This window comes from Callospermophilus lateralis, chromosome 2 (genome assembly GCF_048772815.1).
Source record: "Callospermophilus lateralis isolate mCalLat2 chromosome 2, mCalLat2.hap1, whole genome shotgun sequence".
NCBI classification, from domain to species: domain Eukaryota; kingdom Metazoa; phylum Chordata; class Mammalia; order Rodentia; family Sciuridae; genus Callospermophilus; species Callospermophilus lateralis.
The window spans coordinates 105,552,965-105,569,166 of record NC_135306.1 but is presented as its reverse complement, the minus strand read 5'-3'; the positions used below and the strand labels follow the sequence as shown (position 1 = coordinate 105,569,166).

General features: G+C 43.1%; 1 protein-coding gene across 2 annotated transcripts in view; it reads left to right on the top strand.

The window, feature by feature from the left end:
* Window positions 1-16,202, top strand: part of Ubash3b (ubiquitin associated and SH3 domain containing B) — a 145,160-nt gene that overhangs the window by 94,107 nt on the left and 34,851 nt on the right. Inside the window, exons 2-3 of one of the 2 annotated variants that reach the window (XM_076843676.2) lie at window positions 13,915-13,968; window positions 14,847-15,033. In XM_076843676.2, coding sequence (XP_076699791.2) covers window positions 13,915-13,968; window positions 14,847-15,033 — 241 coding nt within the window. Of the gene's footprint in view, window positions 1-13,914; window positions 13,973-14,846; window positions 15,034-16,202 lie in introns of both variants that reach the window. The other variant, XM_076843677.2, reaches the window with a different exon arrangement.

The following is a 16,202-nucleotide window of genomic DNA, read 5'->3' as shown; positions in this document are numbered from 1 at the left end:
TGTGCCAGGCTCACCCATCGCTGACTGGTTTTCACCTCTGAGCCTTTCCTTGTGTGATTGAATTTCTGGAAAGCTTTTTCTCTCTCCCCAAATCCTAAACACTCCTCAAGACCTTCCCAGATGGCCGTGCATGGTTTTAACAGAGAAGGAATCTGGGTCATTCAATGCCCAGTCTTGAAATATTTCTGTTAGCATGAAACTTAAGTTTACTCTAGGAAAACCACAAAGATTGATTAGGTAATAAGCACAGGTATATGTGCAAATGTTATTCTGTTAAGTGACTAATGTATGTTAGACATTGTGCTGAGCCCTTCAAATGCATTGTCTGCTGTTAACCATAGTCTACCTTGCAAGGTAGGTGTATTAGCCCCATTTAAGAGATTGGGAAGATGAGCCTTAGGATAACTAATTTGTCCACAGCCTTTACCATTAGAAAGAGTTTGGCTCCAAAGAATGTACTTTTTTAACACTGCAAACACTCCCACCTGTGCCTCTGTGCAAAACGCATTGATCTTGTGAGGAGGAAAAGCATTGTCTAGATCCTAGAGAGACTTACAACAGAGGCAAAGAGAAATGTGTTTTATTATGTCACCACCCATGGTCTAATGGCTGGTTTCCCAATTACAAACTGCTGCCTCCCTGCAGCAGAGACCAGAGCTCCAGCCCCTTTTTAGCAAGAACAAAACAAGGCCTCCCATATGGGCTGCTGGGCCTCACCACATAAAAACATCAGGGAACCTAAACAGCATTTTCCCTGCTAACCACCACCTGAGGAGATCTGCTTAATAGGCCCTTTATGGTTGGAAGGGAGAGTCTTGTTGATAGGGATGGGGGTGGCTGCAGGTTGGAGTTCTTCATCTGGTAGGACTGCTTAAGCCCCCAAATAGCTCAGTAATTTTTTTCCTTTCCTGATTAGCTTTCTAAAGCACATTTTCCTTCCTGTAGGCCAGCCTTAGGTGTAGCGGCCCCGGCATGCTCCCTGTCCCATTGATTGTTAGATGTGCAGCTCTCAAACAGGCCACAACGGCTGAAAGCAGAGGCCATTAACCCCAGCTCACTGAAAGGGTTCACCGCCAGGAGACTGATTCTGAAACAGGGACTTTAGGATCAATATATCTTTCTCCATTAGGTTCATTTCCTCCGAAGGAAATGGATAGGACCATTATGGTGGATGCGTATTGACAGGCTTCTCCATGGCGGTCTCTGCCTCATGGGGAGAAGGCCGGGGGTGGGGGCAAAATGTGGGAGATAAGGTGGTTAAAACGAACCACTTGGGCTCTTGACAAGCCTATTTTACTGGCCTTGGTGGCAAATAGTAGCTGGAATTCCCTGTGTGAAAGTGATAGAATCAATGGCTTTTATGACATAGGTATAGAAAATTATGGCATGAATTTGAATATACTTGGAAGGAGTTCGGACCCATGGAAGAACCTTCTGAGAGCGACAGCCATTCAGTGATCAAAAACCATTGTTGAGTCTCCTTTTCTCAATGTCTACAAGGAGAGAAGAGGTTTCCTTTAAGAGTCAAGGATAGTCTTAAATACAATTTTGTCTGACCATAAGGAAGGATGGGAAGGATCTTCGCAAGGTACTTTGCAAAGAATTGCTGTCTAACACTCAAGGTTGCTTCTGAAACCTCAGAACTCTTTATACATGTCATATTTTTTCTTCTCAACTTTCTTGTAGGCTTGATCATCTCCTCTTCTCTGATGATGGGCAAACTAAAGCCTTAAATTAAAAAGTGACTTCCTTTGGGGAATGGACCTGAAAACCAGTGTCCATGTTCTACACCTAAACAGACCTGCTGGGGCCGCAGTATTTGGCCAGTCCTAGATTTTACTGTAGTCGGGAAGGTTTGGATAAATGACCATTGCTATTCTCCTTGGTTTGTGTGGCTCCTAGCTCATCCTTAAGTGTTTCTCACCACTGCGACTGGTGACATTTGGCCTCTTATCATCAATGAAAAGTGGAACAGAACCTTGTTGGCCACTGGCAGCTGAGGGTGACATCAGAAACTGAAGTCTCAATGCATGAGCATTAATAGATGAGAGGAGCTGAAGAGCACGAAGTCAAGGAATTAAATTGGCTGCTTGGCAAATGTTATGGTTTAGATACTAAGTGTCCCCCAAAAGCTCATGTGTGAGGCAATGCAACAAAGCTTAGATAGAGGTGAAATGATTGGGGTATGAGAGCCTTAATCTAAGCAGTCCATCAATCCTCTCTGGGGATTAACTGGGCAAGAACAGTAGGCAGGTAGGGTGTGACTGGAAGAGGTGGGTGAATGGGGGCTTGCCCTTGATGTTTAGGTTTTGTTCATGGTAAAGGGAGTCTCTTTCTCTCTGTTTCCTGGCATGATGTCCTAAGCCTCTTACTCCTGCCATACTCTTCTGCCATGATGTTCTCACCTTAGGCCTCAAAGAATGGAGTCAGCTATCTATGGACTAAGACCTTTGAAACAGTGAGCCACAAAATGGACTTCTTCCCCTTTTAATTGTTCTAGTCAGTCTTGGTCACAGTGGTGACAAAGCTGACTAAAACAACAAGCTTCTCCTAGCTTTGGCCACTGGAGTGCATGGGATCCCATTGGCTCTATATCTCATATCCACTTGCCCATCCTCATACACAGTTGTCCACACATGGGAAAGTGCCATCCCTGGAACCAACCTAAGCCAACAAGAGAGAAAAAGGAAACATGCGGAATATAGTTTGGGGAGGTACAAAACCTTCATCAGCAGAAAAAGGTGAAATCTAGGAAGAATGAACATGAAAAAAAAAAAAGCCAAAGAAATAAGTTAATTCCAATTCAGAAAAAAAGATCAGAACTTCCCCCTTTTAGATTAGCAGAGTTTGTTTGGGTTTTAGTCATAAAAGCCTTTTTCCTGTCTAGACTTGCTTCTACAGAGAATAGATTTGGTTTTACCCACTCTTTTGGAAGATAAGAGAGAAGCCCTCTTCTGATATGGCTGAGATAAATGTTGGGCACCAGCTTAAAGACAGACCAACACTGAAGTTCTCCATATCACCATCCCTCTGCTGCCAAGAAATCCTGGTCCCACCTGGAAGGCACCCCAGGAATCAGGAGCACATCCCTATGATCACACACAATAAGAGGTTTATTGTCCACCTCTGCCTGGGATTCCAGAGAAGGGAGAACTGGGGGTCCATTAGCCAAGACACTTCCCAGGGTTTGAGCTCAGTGCTTCTACACTGATGAGTGGGGCTCTTGCTTTGAGCTGAGCCTCAAGGATGCCAGCTTATCCAAGTCCTTTAGGGGACAAAGGGTAGGAGAAAATTAGTGAAGCTACTTGCTCAAGACTCCAAGATTCCAGGACTCAGCATAATTTGAGTGTTCCTAATCCAAAATTTGAAAATCTGAAAAGCTCCCAGGTCAGAAACTTTCTGAACTATATACAACACTCAAAATTGGGGTGGGGGGGATTGCAGCATTTGGGATTTCAGATATTCAGGTTCAGATTCTCAACCTGTCACCAATACCAAATTCATTTACTTGCTGCTTGAAAAGTGCCTAATGAATCAAAGTAAAGTTGTTTCCAGCAAGGAAAAAGATTCAGTGACCCAGAAAGACCCAGAAGATGGTGAACTATCATCCTGAAAGACCATCTTAGCACAAGTTTTAAGCTCCTTTTATCTTTAGGTAACTGGCAGTCTGTTGACTTACATCAGTCTTCAACCAGGAGGAGCAGGACTAGATAAGTTTCAGGTATAATAACCTTATGCTACTAGTTTAAATGATTAACAAGACTGCATACTCGGAAGGAAAAAGCCTTTTTCTAGCAAAGATAACCATGAACCTAGCTACAAAATGTAATGTCTATGCAAATATTCCAAAAATCTAAAAATAAATACATAAATACAAAACATTTCTGATCCCAAGCACTTTAGATAAGGGATATTCAGTCTTCATTTTGGAAGAGAAATGACAAATTTTTCATCTTAGAGGAGGAAGTTTATAAGACTAGAAGTGTCTGATAATTAACTAACCACTTTGGTGACCACTGCTTGATATGGCCACCCACTGAATCCCAGCATTCTTCATCTGTAGACCTTATCTCCAAGGTATGGGTCATTTGGAAACTCTGGGAGCTCACATCTGTTTAAGTCCAGGATCTTGTGCCCAGGCTGTTCCTGGGCCAGGATGTGGCCTCAGGGTCTTTACCCTCACTTTCTCACTTCATTCGGTTTCTTACAAGGTCATCTCACTCACATGTCACTTCTTGTCACCACACTAGACATCTTCTCCTTCTCCCTTTAGAATCATAGCGGGTAAGACTTTATCTGTAGAGTGAGAACTCCTGTATTAAGCAGCACCGGTGGCTAGGGCACTGTGGGGAGAGGACCTCCTGTCTTCTGTGGTTAAAGAGAGAAGCAAAAGTAGAGGGTGGTAGAGTTGCGGAGGGTGTCTAGGGTCTTTCTCAGCAGAGCTGAGTGGACCGGAAGCATCTCTGAGTGAGAATGTGGCCTCAGGAGTCAAGAGCTATCATGAACTGCCTATGCTGTTCTGCCATGGATACAGGAGCAGGAGTCAGAAGAAGCATGAGTGATAAAAATAGGATATAGTAATAGGACATTTTTAATTGGTTCTGGCATGCATTTGCATGGGCTTATTTTACCTCCCTTTGGCTGCAATCATGCTTCCAGTCTCCCCTCCCCAACCCATGTCCCCAAACCCTTCCCTAAAACAATCCTTCTGACAGTAGTCCAGGGTCATAGTCAAATGTGAGTATGGAAGAGCAGAGACATCTAGTAATCGTTGACAGAAAAAAAAATTTTAAACAAATTAGGAAATATCCTTTCCCCCGCAGCTTTATTACTTGACAGATGCTAAGAGCATTGTTCAAAGCCCTGGGATCCTTATACTTTTACTGTCTTTCAAGGCAGTTGGGGTGGGGTGGGGGAACTTGACAACAGAGAGGCAAAATAACTTTCCCCAAGCCATGCAACACAGAAGGATGGAGAGCGAGATTTTTGAAGCTCTGACTGCAATCAGGTCTCACTGGGCAGCAAATGTGGCTCACTGAAGAGAACACCTGCCCGTGCTGTGGTGCAAGAATCTGGTTCTGAAGCTGGTATAACTGAGCAATCTGGGAGCCTCACAGATATAGTGCATTCCTGAGAGCAAGGACAATGTCTTAATGTCCTCTATGCATTTTACATGGACCTTCGGTGCTGAATACATAGCTGTTGACATGTACTACTGGATGGGTTCCTCATCTGCAATAGAATAAAAGTGGCTACTACATTGAGAGCCCTTATGCAAAGTTTCTTACCATATAAAAATAATTTCCATGAAAAGGAAAGATTCTAACCTCCATAGTCTCAAGCTGTCTGCAGCCCCAGTGCTACATAACTTCACTGAGAATAGTCAGGAATAGCTAGACAAGATTTAGTGGCTCTGGTGGGTGACTCAGTGCAGACACAGTGTCCTTCCACTCCCACAACCAGGGAATTCCCACTCAAGAGGAGTGTGGAGAAACCACATCAGTGCCCTGTCAGTAATATAAAACCCAAATATTTGTATTAGGACCTTTTATCATCATGATTTGAGATACCAAATCATGTATTCAAAAAACAGAATGAAGCATCTGATCTCCCAAGATTGACAGCTGCTCAGTATAGTAGTCCCCGCTTATCCATTTTCATTCCATGGTTTCAGTTATCCAAGATCAACCTTGGTCCAAAAATATTAAATGGAAAATTCTAGAAATAAAAAGCTTATAAGTTTTAAATAACTTTTATTACAGACAACTGAAATGGTTAGATTTTTAGTTGTTAATCTCTCTAATTTATAAATTAAACTTTATCATAGGTGTGTAGGTATAGGAAAAAACATGAAATATTTATAGAGTTCAGTACTATACACACTCCCCAGCATCCACTTGGGGTCTTAGAACATACCCCCTCCCCATGGGTGAGGGGAGCTATTGTCTACTTTTTTGCTGATTCATGGCTTTTAGTTATACTTCCAGAACCAAGCTTTGGAATGGGACAGTCACAGAGATCTGGCTCTCGTTTCAGAGCCAATCCACCCAGGGGCAGTCAGGTGCTAACAATATGGGCTTCCAAGTTTGTCATGAGGGTTTAATATCTGTTAAGTGTATGGTGCATAAAGACTTTCATCATTATTGATGTCTTCATTTTTCTCCTACTAGAGAAACAAATACATGTAGAGTCACCTGTTTGTCCTTGATGCTCAGGTGGCTGTCAGCCTCAGGATGCTGCAGATCAGCCTACGAAGATGATCTATGCTGAGCAAGCATTCAGAGAGCACAGAAAAGGCCTCTGACATTCTATCTAAACTTACTTAAGAAAAAAAGCATTGTTTTTTAGTACACCACAAAAGAATCCCTCAATATTCCTTCATGATACTGGTAGCCTCTTTGTGTAGCTAAACTCACCCACCGTGAAAAATATGAGTTGGGTTCTGCCTATGTCTCCCCATCCCCCCGTATAGTGCAGCCCATTAAGCTGATTTTGAGGGAAGAAAATGAGTCATCTCATTAATTAGGCCATTTTAAAATTGAATTAAAAGTGGTAGGTGTGGAAAACTGAGCAACTGGCATCCTGAAGGTTGAGATTTTTTTTTAAATCCTTTAGTTTTTATTAAATATTCAAAAAATTGTGATGGTCTTAGCTACATAAAGGAAATATATTATTTAATTTTGGTTTCGCAGGGAGTTTTATCCACTTGGAGGATTATGTTCTTGACCCCATTTATTCTCTTTTCCTCACAGATAGGTCCTTGGTCACAGAGAACCAGTGCATAGAGCAGATGGCATGCCAGAGGCCAGGAGTTAATGTCTATCAATTCAAAATCAAAGACAATGCAACTCCAAGTACAGGTCGAACTTCCCTAATTTGATCCTAATTCAAAAATCTGAAGTGCTCCAAAACCCAAAACTTTTTGAACACTAAAATGCTTTTCATTTTCAACTGTTTCAGGCTTCAGATTTTCAGAGTAGGGATGCTAAAGAAGTAAAGTATATGCAAATATCTCAAAACCCCAAAATCTTCAAAATCAAAACGTTTGGTACTAAGTGCTTTGAATAAGGGATACTCATCCTATAATTGAAAAGCTCAAAAAATTAGTTTTCTAATTGAATCAAGGTCTAGGGCTGGGGATATAGCTCAGTTGATAGAGTGCTTGCCTTGCATGCATAAGGCCCTAGGTTCAATCCCTGGCACCATTTAAAAAAAAAAAAAAAAAAGTCTCACTATTTTGAGGGAATATATGTCCATTTAAATATATATAATTATATATGTAGTAGGCAATATATATATATTATTTTTATTACAGGCATTGGAATTTTGTCAAGTGGCAATAATATAAGGGAAGGACTCTCCTTCTAAAGTCACATGGAGGTTAATGCTAGAGAACCAGGGGTCATACCCACCTGCATTAGGGATGTCTTGAATATTTTTTGGCCTCAGTATTGAATCAGGAGCAGAAGATATTCCTTAGACAGGAAGTAGGAACTCAATGGTGGCCCAAAAGAAATGTCTTGGTCACAAAAAGAATAAGACAAGGATTCATAGTCTAGAAAACATTCTAAACACTGGTACATGCTTATAATCCCAGCAGTTTGAGAGGTTGAGGTAGGAGGATCACGAATTCAAAGCCAGCCTCAGCAAAAGCAATGCACTAAGCAACTCAATGAGACCCTGTCTCTAAATAAAATACAAAAAAGAGCTGGGATGTGGCTCAGTGGTTGAATGTCCCTGAGTTTAATCCCCAGTATCAAAAAAAATAAAAGAAATAGATAACATCCCAGGAAGGAGATGCCTAGAAACAAGATGGTTCTAATCATGATACCTGGATCAATAACTACCACCCTCTGCCCAAACTTGTTTCTATTCCTGCACTCTCCCTCCTCTGAAATGTTCCAAAACCCCAAACTCCACCATCCATACTGTCAAGCTACAGTCCCAGGACAGCCTCTGAACATTGCTCCATCCACAATCCAAACATCATTCCAACATCGCCACCTCCACTGCTCTAGTGCATGCTCTCCAGGCACCCTTCTGATCTGCGGTCAAGACCTTCTACAGTCTCCCACCACCCCAATGGGGCTTCAGGGGAGCTTATCTCCCTTGAGTTTATCCCTCTGTTCCAATCCCAGCATGCCACTCTGGCTGAACATCCTTCTCCGATCCCTGCAGATGCAATCAGGTCTAAGCTCTCTAACACAGCATGCAAGACCTTTGTGAGCTGACCGCAGCCTACCTTTGCAGCTTCATCTTTATCCACTCCAGCTTTTCAGTTTTTGCCCTAGCATCACCTAATTCTAATTTCCCTCTAAATACAGTGCTGCCTCTGGCCTTCCTTCTTTGGCTGACACCCTTCTTGCTACGTTCTCCCTTTCCCCCTATCTAGCTTGCTACATCATTTCTTCTTGGACAAATTTCAAAACTCTCAGGTCACAGCACCTTTCATGTATCAGTAATTTTTACATAGAGCTTGTGGCCAACATAAATATCTAACAGTTCTATTTATTCAGTATTTAAACTCAAACACCTCGGTAAGTATTTGTGTCCTAATAACTTAGGAGGCATTTGAAAAAAATAAGTAAATTGAAAGAAAAATAGTATTTTTTATTTTATCCTTAAATTATCATCACTATATATTAATGGGATATGTGTGTCTATTGGGCACTATACGACTGCTCAAACCTTTGGTAATTGCTGATATATATATATATATATATATATATATATATATATATATATACACACACACACACACACACACACACATACATACATATATATGTACACACACACATATATATTAATTATACATAATAGTGGGATTTGTTCTAACATTCTTGTACATGCTTTCTACTACTGCAATTGCTAAAACCCCAGCTTCACAAAATATGATATCAAGAGAAATGTAGCACAACCAAATATTGAACCTTGAGCTGGCTTCAGTGGATGATGACTATCACATTGTTACCTCAAATATTAAAATGATCTGCAAGGCACGGTGGCACACACTTATAATACCAACAGCTTCGAAGGCTGAGGCAGGAGGATCACAAGTTCAAAGCAAACCAGTGAGGCCCTAAACAAACTCAGTGATACCCTGTCTCTAAATAAATACTTTAAAAAGGTGGGCGGTGCTGGGGATGTGTCTCAGTGGTTGAAAGTTCCTGGGCTCAATCCCCAGTACAAAAAAAAAAATTGAAAAGATGTGAAAGCACCTCTTTGTCTTTGCCTTAGTAACTGGGTCTAGGTAGCTCTGGATAAAATATAAGAACTTCAGACTTAGAAACTCTTTAACATGGAGCTAGAGCCCTTAGCCTGAGCTTTCTTGCCACTCGATGCCACTGTCCTGGCCCTTCACATACTGCATTATAAGAACCTGCTCTGTGTGTCTTCCTTCCTCCATGTGAACCCTCTATGAGCAAGACCCAGGCTCTCCTCTTTCTGCACCATATGACAACCCAGGGCCTGGCTGGTGTCCAACAGACAGGAACTCAAACAACAGGAGGGCCAGAGCCATAGTGGATACCAGAGAACTAGTGTGGCTCAGAGGGACTCATCCTGCGAGAGAGTTAAACAAGTGATTCCTGTCAAGCTCAAAATCTGCTGGACCTGGAAGTAGCACCAGCCTGACTCAACCAATGAACCAGTGGCTCTTGTCCCTGAAGGGTGCCAACCAGTCAGAGTACAACACTCAACACACTCATGGCTTGGTTTTAGGTTTTCATTTGGTTTCTGGCAAGAGTTTCTTAAGAGTAAATGAAAAAAGATAGGAAAAAAAGAAGGAAAAGGGGAAGGAAAGAAAAAATAGAGGAAAGGAGAGAGAGGAGGGGAAGGAGAAGGATTGGAGGAAGGGATGCTATTCACCTCAGGCAAACTCAGGAGAAAGGGATCTGTCCTTTGCAGGCTGTGTTCAAAGGCACAAGAGTATCTCTGTGACCCTGGGACCAGACCTACCTCCTGTCCTAAGATCATAGTGGGAGGAATCCCAGCCAAGCCAACAAGGCCATCTATGGATGCCACTGGTTCCTCCCCTTTTAGCCAATTTCCTGACAGTTACTTCCCAGATTTCTTGACTAGCCATTGTTTTTGTCTTATTTGTGCTGTTCTTCCCCATCCCTGGTAGACATGAGAATTTGCACTATTTCTTTTCACAATCTGCTATAAATGAACCCTAGACATAACTGAGAAAGTTAGGACCAGGATCCGAAGTCAAATTTGTGTTTGTATGTGATAGAACTTCCATGATTCACACAGCTCACTGATTTTAACCAAGAAGATCCCATTGAAATTGTCATTACTATAATCCCTTGCTGTAATCCGATAGCAGAGCTGCTGGTATCTCAGTTTAAAGAGATGTCCGTCTAGGATACAGTGACACATGCCTTTAATCCTAGTGACTAGAGAGTCAGAGGCAGAAGAATTGCAAGTTTTGCAATTAAGTTGCCTGGCAATTTACCAAGACCCTGTCTCAAAAAAAATAAATAAATAAAAAAGTGCTGGGGATAGCCAGGCGCGGTGGTGTATGACTGAAATCCCAGTGGTTTGGGAGGATGAGGCTAGAGGATCGCAAGTACAAAGCCAGTCTCAGCACCTAGAGAGTCCCTGAGCAACTAGCAAGATATTTGATTTTGCCCTATCTATATCTATATTTGATATCAAATATCTATATTTGACATTTGCCCCATCTAAAGCTCAAGAGTCCCTGAGCAGCTAGCAAGATTTTTTATTTTGAGATGGGAAGAAGAAATCAAATAGATATAAAATAAAAAATAAAAAATGGGCTGGGAATGGGGCTCAGTGGTTGAACGCCCCTGGGTTCAATGCACAGTACTAAAAGAGAGAGACAGAGAGAGTCTTTTATTTGCTTAAGGTCTCAAAAAGTCTCTGAAATGAATCCTCAGCCAACTTCTGAGTCACTCAGAGAGTAGCAGATGTTCTGGCTCGGCCTGGGGTTCGGGGTCCACCCCACACACTCCCACTTCTCCCAGCATGGCCCCAGTGGATGGCCGCGGAGCTGGCGCTCTATGGCAACGGTCTCTTCAGCTGGGTGAAGAGGAGGAGACTTGTGCTACTGATTCCCGTGTTGGGCTGTTCTGTGGGCAGAGTTCTGGGAACAAACTCAACCCAAATCATTGCCAACCCGGTAGTGAGTGAAGAGGCCATAGGGTCTACCTGGGGATCTAGAGAAAAGGAAAGTTTACCCTCTCTGCATCCTGTCTAGGAAATTTCACTCCTCTATTTCAAATCAATAACTGCTTTCTAGAAATTTAAACACACACACACACAGAAACATTCAAGCATATTACTTTCAGAAAGTTCTTTCTGGTAGCTAACTTGAACCCTTTGTCCTGTAGCCAGCACTGACTTTATTTTGGCTGATCCTTACTAGAATGGGTGCGTCAGATAAGATAACCCTCCACAAAATGAAGGCCCTTTCAGACTTGTCTTCTTTAGAAAGAATTTGGATTTCCTTAACCTTTTATCACACGGCCTTATCACACCTAAACCTTTAATTATCTCTCTCAATTTTTTTCTTTGAATCCTATCCAAAACATGTCTTTTGAGTTACAAAGATCATAACTTAATTAGATCTTTCATTTCAAGAGGATTCTCCTAGTTCCTCAGAAGAAATAAATTTCAGTCAGATGTATTTCATTGAGGGAAGGGTGTAGGAAAAAAAGAAATTGGGTGGTTTATATAAATAGCACATTGTCTGTGCCACAAATGAGTTTGGCTTTTCCCAATTGTTTTTTAAACAATGGGTCCTTTTTTTTTTTCTGTGAGTTTAATCCCTCAGAGATTCTAACCTCGAACAGATCAAGGTTGGTCTGCCTTTGTGGGTACGTGGCTTCCCTGTTGACAGAAGTGAGGTCCCTGGCCTCTGTCTGGCACATCTAAGCTGCAATGAAGCACCTTGTCAAGGCTGGGGAGTGAGTGTGGGTCACTGTGCTGCTGTTTCAAGGGGACCCCAGGGTCTGTCTTGCTTTGGCATATCTTCATCTTATTGTGAGTAGGCTTGTCTTTCACGATGCTGTTCTAACTGACTGTGCAGATGTCTTTATCCTGATCTCTGCGTATTTGCTCAGATTTCCTCGGGGAAAAGGAAGGTCTTTGAATGATTTTCAGATGTGGAGCGGAGCAGCGGAGCAGCGAGCCTGGCCTTCACCCAGCTGTCTCTTAACCAGGCTGCTTTACAGCACGTTTCTTCACTTCTTTCCACCTGAGTTTTCCCTTGTGTAAAATAAAGAAGTTGGACTCATAGATGATCTCTGAGGTCACTTCCCACCTGACCCGGAGGTTATCACAGCCTCCATCATTCTAATTGCTCCATAGAGAGGTAAGAAAAGGAAGGAGGATTGATTGAGTTCTGGAGCCAACTGGGAAAGGGAGGCTCAGAAGGAGTGGCCGTTTAATTTGGATTCACTCCCTGCTGTCTCCCTCCCGAGGACCCCAGATCAGTACAGTGTAAAGGGGCAAGAATGATGTTTATTGCTCATGTACAGTGCGTGGTCACTCTAAGGCTCCTCATCCACTATCTCGTTTCAACTTTCCATCTCACCGTAGGGTAGAGGTACTAGTGTCTTCCACCATCACAGCCAGCAAGCAATCCCACCCACCCCCACTCAGATGAGTCTACATCCTTCAGGTCTCATTTGAAATGCCACTTCCTCAAAGCCACCTTCCTCAACCAGGGATGAGGCAAGAACTCCCCATGGCTCCCTGTGCTTCCCCTCCATTGCATTTACCACCTGAGTGATTAAACAATTAACCATACAACGAATGTCTCAACCATACTCAGCTGAAATCTTCATGAGTGTAGAGACCACACTGTTCCTTATTGTATTCCCAGTGCCCAATAATGTCCCAAAAAAAACAGTTGATGCTCTAGATAGTGAGTAAATGAATGTATGCATGAATGAATGAAAGGATGGAGGGAGAGCAAAGCTGGATCTGAACCCCAATACCTGACTCCTGTGGATGTGTCTAAAATTTCAGAAGACTCTACTTATAAGCTTGTGCACAAGTGCTCACTGTTACAACCATCCTGTGAATACTGACCCACCAGTAGTGAGGCTTTCGGTTCTTCCTCCCAATGGGGGAATATCAGCATGGCTCTGTTCATGCCCTTTCCCAGTGCTGCTGTTTCCAAAAATGTCTGTAAAATAGTTAGAGGAGATGGATCAGGCTCTTGGTGACGGGAGAGGGGTGAAAGGAGGTAATGACTCTCCAAACCCAATTGTCTTGGTGGGCATTTAGCCCCACATCGCTACCCTACCCCACCCCCATACTAGGGATCAATCCCAGCTCCCCTGGGATTAATTCTACAGAGCTATATCCCCTGCCCTTTTTAAATTTTTTTTTTTTAATTATAAGACAAGGTCTCACTGAGTTGCTGAGGCTGCTCTCAAACTTGTGATCCTCCTGCCTCAGCCTCTCAAGTAGCTGGGATTAGAGGTGTGGGCCACCAGGCCTGGTATTGCCTGATGTTTGCATAACCTTCTAACCCATTCTGCCAATGGGCTGCAAACAAGAATCTGCTCTGTAGGGGATCTGGGTCAGTAAAAAATGAGTGGGTGAAAAGGGAGGAGGAAAAACCAAGACATGACAACTTTTAGGAAGCAAAAATAAAACTCTAATGTGGAGACTGCTGAAAATAGACTGCTTGGGTGTCAGGCAGCATGCAAATCCAATGCTAATTACATGGAAATCAGTGACAAGTCCTAACTTCCATGTGCCTTGATGTGACCCTTGGGGAAAACCTGCTGCAGGTGTCTGCTGCGCACCACTGAGGATGAAGTGGGACGTGGGCTTTGATGTGGCCTCCTTCATCTGCTCTTGTCGCTGCGCTGAGGAAAGCTGAGAGGTTGCTAAAAATACTAACAATAGATATTTGATTTCTTCTTCCAGACAAAAAGCCTTGGCATCCACGGGAGGAAGAAGTGTTCAAGCAGCATGTGACTGGTTGGTATGAAATAAATAAATTGAGAAAATAGCATATAATTAACTCTGAGTGTGTGTGGATGAGTGGGGACATGCAGGCTTTCTCCAAAAGACCCTTCCAGGGGGAGTGAACCAGAAGGCTCTGAGACAAGCCCACTTATCAAGTCAATTGCCTCCGCTACCCTGGCCTCAGAGTGTGATTCTCCTTGGACTGGTTAAAGACGTTCAAAGTCTTTCCAGGATAGACCCTCTCACAATATCTGCTCTCCTCCAGCCACTTAAAGATTCACTTTTGGGAGCTGGGGCTGTAGCTCAGTGGTAAAGCACTTGCCTGGCGTGTGTGAGGCACCAGGTTCGATCATCAGCACCACATAAAAATAAATAAAGATGCTGTGTGTTCATCTACAACTAAAAAATATATATATATTTTTTTAAAAACAAGATTCACTTTTGGTGTGTAGATGCGATGCTGGGCAAATCAATATTGAAAAATATTCTTACCTTCAGGATATCACTACCCGGGAAAGACCCTACAAAGTGACCCTCCTGGGAGCCTCCTTGCTCCTGGGAGTCACTGTGGGCTCAATCAGAGACTAAGGGACAGGATGTGTTGGAATGGTACTGGAGGATGGGGAAGGATTTGGAGTTAATGGAGGAAGCTTCCTGGAGAGCAGCTTTAGGGTTTTTTAAGGGAGTTGTGGGATGACAAGCAGGAGACCAGAAGCTGATGCATCTGAGAATTGGTTAGTGAGATTCGAGAGGTATTTTTTGGCACAAATGAAAACCCTTCTCCATGCGGTGCCCAGGGAGCGGAGCTTGGGAGAGGGGATCTGTCTCAGCTCTTTCTTCCCTTCCATTTTTCTCCACTGAGGCCTCCTTGGCTCTCTTCTCTCTTCCAGGTTGTTCTCCCATGTCGGTGACCCCTTCCTGGATGACCCCCTGCCCCGGGAGTACGTCCTCTACCTCCGCCCCACCGGTCCCTTAGCGCAGAAGCTTTCTGACTTCTGGCAGCAGTCGAAGCAGATCTGTGGGAAGAACAAGGCACACAACATCTTCCCCCACATCACCCTCTGCCAGTTCTTTATGGTGAGCTGCCCCTCCTCTCCAGGGGAGCCTGGCTCCCAGTTTCCCAGCCAGCCCCTGGGGACCCAGAGTAAAAGTGGGAGCTGCTCAGGAAGATTGGAAATGGTCCTGGGCTCCTGGGCTGGGTGGAGCTCCCAGGGGCCAGCAGGGCCCATCTCTCTTCCCTTATGTCTGCTGAGGCCCAGGAGCACCCCGGGTTTGGAGTGGCTCCTCAAGACCCTAGGAACAAGCCTGAACCTCTGTGGGTGACACACTGGCCTAGCAACTGGAACAGAGCCCCTGATACTGTTTCATTCTTGCTCCTTGTCAACCCTCTACCTCCTATGACAAGGAAACAGAGCAGGGAACAAGAAGTGTCATCCACAGACCAGAAAATGTATTTCAGCCTCGTGGGCACTGTCCATGGGGTTTTCTCACTACATCTTTCTAGAGAAATCAAAGATGGCTTTTACCTGCCAGCATACCTAATCCATAATCCTATCAGAAAGCTTATTTAATGATACATTAAATCCCCATCACTATGATACATTAAGTATGTGTATTTACTTTGGTTTTCCATGACAATGGAGAAAGAACAGTTAATTTATCCACATACATTCAAGACAAAGCATAACAGGAGCACTTTTTTAAAATATATATATATTTATTTTTTAGTTATAGGTGGACACAATACCTTTATATTATTTTTATGTGGTGCTGAGGATTGAACCCAGTGCCTCACACATGTGAGCGCTCTACCTCTGAGCCGAACCCCAGCCCAGAACAGGAGCACTTTAAGACAATTTTTAAAAAATATATTTTCCTTTGTTTCTTCCAAATATTCTCGCTCTCTTAGGTAAAAAAAAAAAAAAAAAAAAATGTTCCTAACACCTTCCCTTTTACCATTTACTCTGAAAATTAAAGTGATTATCGCTTCCTCTTAGTCATCTCAGGATCTTTCTTGAAAACATTCAGAGTTGAAGAGACACTCATTCTTCCTTCCAATGCTCTGAAGAGGGTAGGAGGATGATGTCACAGCTCTCAGAGCCTCGCTCTTCTCAACTACCGTGGGGGTGGAGGGAGAGACTACTTTGATCATCTAAAAGGAATTGAAAAGGTACAGATGATACAAAAGAGTACAAAACACACGAATTATCCTGGGATGCTATACTCTCTCCCATGATGTTTCTCCT